The 5,920-nt window shown below is 69.7% G+C and overlaps 1 protein-coding gene and 1 non-coding gene across 2 annotated transcripts; both read left to right on the top strand.

Annotated features, from left to right (window-relative positions):
- The first annotated feature begins 2,614 nt into the window (after positions 1–2,614).
- Positions 2,615–5,176, top strand: IL34 (interleukin 34). The gene is made up of 5 exons (XM_088536503.1): positions 2,615–2,815; positions 2,952–3,055; positions 3,472–3,549; positions 3,750–3,923; positions 4,943–5,176. Exons 1-5 carry the CDS (start codon positions 2,788–2,790, stop codon positions 5,174–5,176), a joined length of 618 nt encoding a protein of 205 aa, XP_088392629.1. The 5' UTR covers positions 2,615–2,787.
- Positions 4,054–4,124, top strand: TRNAG-GCC (transfer RNA glycine (anticodon GCC)). Its single transcript has one exon. It is a non-coding gene; the product is annotated as a tRNA-Gly (tRNA).
- Positions 5,177–5,920: the final 744 nt, after the last annotated feature.

The following is a 5,920-nucleotide window of genomic DNA, read 5'->3' as shown; positions in this document are numbered from 1 at the left end:
AGCACTGCCGGCAGCAGCAGGGAGGGCATGGCAGCCGCGGCCCAGGCCTCTTCCCCGCGTCCCCAAGGGAGGCTACGTGGGGCCCTGCACTGCCCACCCTGTCCTTGTTGGGTGACAAGTGGCCCAGCCTCCACCTGTGTCCCTGGGCCACCTTCCCTGGGCATGTGGCCCTGTTAGGGGGCCCCTGGCCCAGGTGACAGGGAAGGCAGGACCCCAAACACCTCTGGGAACGAGTCCTGCTCGCAGAGCTGCAGGCACCTCCTTGTCCCTTGGGCTTCTCTGTGGAGAGGCAGAGGCCACCCGGCCTTCCTGGCTGCACGTGCCCTCCCTGGCCCCAGACCACCTGCAGCTCTGCTCATGTTGCCGCTTGAGCTGGAGAAGCCCAGGGCTGGCGCAGCGCGGCGCCCACAGGCTGGGCCTCCGGCCTCAGGATGCCACTAGCTGTGACACCCAGCAGGGCCACCCGCTCGGCCTTTCCCCGCTGTGCCGAGTGCCAACAGCGTGGCTGAGCCCCTGGCTGCTACACGGCTTCCTCAGCTGCCGCAAGCGCTGTCCCTGCGGCTCGCAGGCCGTCCTGGGGCTCTCGTGGCGGCTGCCTCCGGCCCGGCTGCCCATTGGCACTGCTGGCTGTGGCACTCCGTGCAGCAGGAGTTGCGGCTGGGAAGCCAGGGCCGTGCCCGGGGGCAGTTTGGCAGAGGCGCAGTGCTGAGTGGCTGCCAGGGGAATCCCAGCGCGCGGCGCAGGCAGGAGCACATTCCTTCCCACGCCTTTCCCTGGGAGCCGGGACCTGCCCCCGGCCTGGGCTCCCGGCATTGGGGGGCAACACACTGCACCGGGGGCTCTTCTCGCCCATGTCCACCTGGGCCTGATGCGGGTGTGAGGGCCCCCCCGCCACCTTCCTGGAGCGCATCCCTCCGCTCCAGGCCTGGGAAAAGCCGCATTAACCGCTCCCGCTTTCCCAGGCCTTGCTCCTTTCAAAACGCCCCTGCCGAGGCCACGGCCAAGCATCGGGCGCGGGGGCCTCGGCTGAGGCCCGAGCCCGGCTCCCCGCGCCCCGGGGAAGGGGCTGGGCACCGCGTTCGGAGTCTGTCCGCGGCGGGCCCGGAGCAGGCGCTGCTGAGTCCGGCCCGCGCGTGGGGGCCGGCCCGGCGGAGCGGAGCCCCCCGGGGCCACCCGGGGGTAACGGAGCCCCCCGCGGCCACCCGGCGGGGTGCGGAGCCCCTCAGGGCCACCGCCGGGGCAGGCGGGGGGAAGCCGTGCAAAGCGGGGGGGGCCGCGGAGGGAGGGGGTGTCCCAGCATCCCCGGCCGCCCGGTCCCTCCCGCGCGGGCGGGACCGCGGCCCGGCCGCCCCGTCCATGCCCGGCCCGTCCCAGCCCGCCCCGCCGCGCGGCCCGGCCCCCGCCCGCCCCCCGCCGAGCGCGGCGCCGCCGCCGCCGCCGCCGCCCGCGCGGAGACGCGTCGCGCCAGGTGGGTCCGCGCGGGGCGGCGCGCGTGGGACGGGGGGGGGCCCGCTCCCCGCCCTCCCCCCTGCAGTGGGGCAGCGCGCGGGCACGCGGCGCGGGCCCCTTTGTGCGGGGACACGGCGCGGGGATACGGCCCGGCCCCCTGCGCATGGAGACATGGTGCGGGGACACGGCGCGGGCCCCCTTGAGGAGGGGACGCAGTGCAGGGACACGGCGTAGCCTTTCTGTGTGTGGGGAAAGAGCGCAGGGGCATGGCACAGCCCCCTTCCCATGGGGACACCGTGCGGGGACATGTCACACCCCTTTTGCATAGGAACATAGTGCAGGGCCATGGCGTGTCCCCTTCTGCATGGGGACACCATGCAGGGACATGTCAGAGCCTTCCCCCCTTTGCTTTGGGACATAGTGCAGGGCCATGGCATGTCCCCCTTTGCATGGGGACACGGGGCAGGGACAGGTCACAGCCCCCTTCTCCAGGGGACACAGTGCAGGGAAAACAGCATGGCCCATTCCCATGGGGACATGGTGCAGGGATACAGCAGGGCCCATTTGCATGGGGACATGGTGCGGGGACATGTCACACCTCTCCTTGGCAAGGGGACACAGTGCAGAGCCATGGCATGGACCCCTTGGCATGGGTGGCTCAGGCTGGGGACACGTCACCCCCCCTCCTTGGCATGGGGCCACAGCACCGGGTCATGGCACAGTCCCCTCTGGTGTCCTGTCCGCATCCCCCTTGGAGCGCCACACTCGCCACAGGCCGGTCCCCCGTGGCTGCTCCCGCTGCCTCCGTGTCTCCTCCAGCCCCGCCGGCCCCGTGCACGCTGAGCCGCCGCCGTGCCCGCCTGCGGGGGCAAAGTCCCGTCAGCGCCGGGGCAGGGCCGTGGGCTGAGCCGGGCGCCGGCCCTGGAAACCCCCCAGCCTCGTAGCGGGGTGGCGAGGGCAGCCCGGCGCGGGCGCCCGCGGAGCCCTCCCCGGCCGCCTCTCTGTGCCCCCAGCTCCCGGCGGCTCCCGGCGGCTCCCGGTGGCACCCGGCACCCGCGCCCCGGCGCCTCCCCTCGCGGCGCCCTGCGATGGACCGAGGCCCCGGCGCCCGCCCGCGGGCCGCCACGCAGCGAGCGGGGCCGGCCGCCACCGAGGGGAACTAGCCCCTCCGCCCATGGCAGGGGGGGGCCGCCCACGGCTCCAGTGCACCGGCCCGGCGTCCACGCAGGCAGCGCGAAGAAGCTCCCGGCAGCGGCGAGGCCTGGCGAGGCCTGCAGGGGCTCCGGCCATGTAGCTGCAGCCGGCGGCTCTGCCGACCGTCACCACTCGGCTGCTGCCATGCGACGGGGCTACGCGGCCGTGCTGTGTGAGTGGGGCGCCCTGGGAGGGTGGCGTTGCGTGGCGCGCGTGGCGGGGAGCCTCCGCGGGGGCCCCCTCAGGGCCAGCTGCCCTGGGCTGGCTCCCTGGCGTGGGGCTCACGCAGCTCCTCGACGCCTGCCCAGGTGTCCTGGCCGTCATGGGGCTGGAGGCAGCTGCGCTGGGCGAGTGCGAGATCACCCGGCTGCTCCAGGACAAGCTGCAGTACGAGATGCGCCTGCAGTACATGGTAACCCTGCCGCCGGCCCCCTCACTGTCCCCTTGATCGCGCAGGGCCCTAGACCGACTGGAGGGGCACGTGTCCCATCCCCATCCCCGGCTTTTGGCACCCCAGTGTCTCCCTGCTCGAGCAGCCCCAGCTTCTGCACTGCAGAGCTTGGACACGGAGGTGTCACTGCTGCGGAGCCCTGGCTTGGCTGTCCTGCCCCGCTGATGTCATCTTGCCCTGGAGCGGTGGCCACGCTGTGAGGCTCCATCCCTGGCACCCCTTCCCCTTCTGCCGTGGCCAGCGTGGGGTTTATGGGACAGTGCCTTCCCCTTCTCTGAGCGAGGGTGGCTGGGATGCTCCTGCCGCCGCTGACTCGGCCTGTCGGATGGGCTGGAGGCCTTTGCTGCCAGCGGCCGTGCTCTCTCTCACCCTCGCAGAAACACTACTTCCCCCTCGACTACACCGTGCAGGTCCAGTACGAAGAGGTGCTGCGGCCCTCCAACATCACCCGCCTGGTAAGGCGCCCGCGTGGAGCCAGGGCTGCACGAGGGTGCTGGGGCAGCCCCCCGCTCTGCCGCGTGCCAGCCCGAGGCTGGGCTCCTTGGGGTCCTCGCCCTTGTGGCAAGATGCCCCAGTGTGTCCCCAGAGCATGGGGACCCTCCGGGCAGGTTGCCCTTCACGGCTGGCTCCCACCTGGGCACCCTCTCGCCTGCAGCGTAACGGGACGGTGTCGGAGGCGGCCCTGCGGTACCTCTGGTTCCACGTGAGCTCCCAGGTGCTGCTGAGGATCCGCCAGGTGCTGCCGGAGAAGCACCCGTCCTGGAAGTACACGCAGGAGCTGTGCCGTCTCTTGGACGCCCTAGGCAGGGAGTACGGCGCCTACCGGCAGGTGGGCACCCTGGCCTGCACCCGCGCCCAGGAGCTGCGGCAATATGTGGCCCCTGGGTGTGTGGGGCTCCCAAGGGTGCCCGTGTGGCGTGGGGTCGTGGCACAGCTGGGCAGAGGCCCCCACAGCTGCAGCATTGGTGGTTCAGTGGTAGAATTCTCGCCTGCCACGCGGGAGGCCCGGGTTCGATTCCCGGCCAATGCAGCACAGCAGGTTTTTGCCGCTTTTCTTATTTATTTTTCCTGCGGAGCAGCTCAGAAATCGCTGCTGCTCCCAAACCCGGGCAGGAGCACCGAGGCCTGAGACACTTCCGTGCATTTGGGGGCTGCCAGGGTGACCAGAGTCCACCTCAGAGAGGCTCCCCCTGCTCCAGAGCAGCGTCTGCCCTGGGCATCCTGCTCTCCCTGCCCAGCCCTGCAGCTCCTCTGTGGGTGCACGGGGCTCACAGCGGGCATCAAGAGACAGGGAGTGCCGGAGCTGTCCCACAGCAGCCCTCGTTCAGCTCCTGCTGAGCTGCAGTGGGGCTGGGTGGCAAGGAGCATCCTCGATGTGCTGGGGTTGGGTGGCTCTGGCTTGTGGTGGCCAGGAGCATCCCTGGCTTGGTGGCCAGGAGCATCCCTGGTTTGGTGGAAAGGACCATCCTTGGCTTGGTGGCCAGGAGCATTCCTGGGTTGGTGGGAAGGACCATCCTTGGCTTGGTGGCCAGGAGCATCCCTGGCTTGGTGGAAAGGAGCATCCCTGGCTTGGTGGCAATGAGTGGCACTGGCTGAGTGGCCAAGGGCTGCACTGATGGGGGGTGGGGGGGCAGGATGCTGATGAGGGAGAGCCAAGGATGTACGCAGACAGGAGCCTTGCCACCCAGACGGGCACCGCGGTGACACGTGTGTGCGCGTGTGTGCGCTATCTGCACGAGGGCCGCCAGCAATGTGACCACAGTGGCAGGTGCCCTTGGGCCCGGTGCAGGTGGGTGCTTGGGGCAGCCCTGCAGCTGGGCGCTGCGGACACCCACACTGTCCCCGCAGACGGACGTGGATGTGGTGGTGGCTGACCTGGTGGCGCAGGTGCACAGCGCGGGTGCCGAGCGGCGCAGGAAGCCCGTGCGCCCCAAGGCCCTGCTGGACAACTGCCTCAAGGTCATGCGGATGCTCTTCGGCCGGCCCTGTGAGTGCGGGGGCGCGGGGCGCTGCGGGCACAGGGACCCACGCGGTGCTGATGGCGGCTCCCCTCCCCGTGCAGGCGGATGGGACTCCACCTAAGACGGCGGAGGGCAGCGGCTGCCTCGCCAGGGGCAGCTCCCATAGGCACCGGGGACCTGGTGCAGCTTGGCCACTGCCTCCCGCCCGCGCAGAGGCTCCGCGCGGCGCCCGCGCGCGGCTGGGATGCCCAACGCGCCCGGAGCAGCCACGGTGCCGCCGGGAGGAGCCGAGGCAGCTGGGCGCTTTGCCAGCCTTCGGCAGGACGGAGAGGGGTGCCCGGGCTCACCCCCTGGCAGGACAGTGGCCCCGGCCGTGTTGGGAGACGCTGGTTTGTCCTGGCTGCAGTGGGTGCAATTTTTTTTTCAGTTTGTTTGTTTGTTTTTATCACTGATTTCCTGTTGTTTTGTATATTTTTCCTCAGCTTTCATTAAAAAATGAAAAATAATAAAAAAAAAGAGGGATAATTTTCTAGCGCTCGTTGCAGATAAGCTTCTGACTGGGTCACCTCAAGGCTCCAACAGTAACCCAAATAAAAGCCAAGCAGACAGAAGCCTCCTCGGCTGCCTCTTCATTCGTGGAGTCCTTCTTCTCCCTCGGCTTTTCGGAAAGGGAGGGAGGGATTTTCCCAAAGACGTCTTGCTCTGGGTCAGAGCCTGTGGCCTCATTTTCTTCCTCCTCTTCCTCTCAGCCCGGCTCCGGGCCGGGCCTCTGCCTCCTCCTTGTGGGGAGCCCCTCCAGCCCAGGAGGACCCATCTGGCCTGGGTTCACAGCCGTGTGGAGGTGCTGGAGGGGAGAGGTGCTCGC

Source organism: Tinamus guttatus, unplaced genomic scaffold, assembly GCF_059628265.1.
Source record: "Tinamus guttatus ecotype Peru unplaced genomic scaffold, ASM5962826v1 Tinamus_guttatus_pri_ptg000674l, whole genome shotgun sequence".
Lineage (NCBI taxonomy): Eukaryota > Metazoa > Chordata > Aves > Tinamiformes > Tinamidae > Tinamus > Tinamus guttatus.
This window is presented reverse-complemented; position numbering and strand designations above follow the sequence as displayed.

What these genes read in the sequence shown, in the direction of transcription:
- IL34 (XM_088536503.1), top strand. Translation starts at nt 2,788, where the DNA reads ATGCGACGGGGCTACGCGGCCGTGCTGT. An exon ending in GGGCTACGCGGCCGTGCTGT is followed by an intron (nt 2,816 to 2,951) that starts GTGAGTGGGGCG and finishes ACGCCTGCCCAG; the next exon opens with GTGTCCTGGCCGTCATGGGG. An exon ending in AGTACGGCGCCTACCGGCAG is followed by an intron (nt 3,924 to 4,942) that starts GTGGGCACCCTG and finishes CTGTCCCCGCAG; the next exon opens with ACGGACGTGGATGTGGTGGT.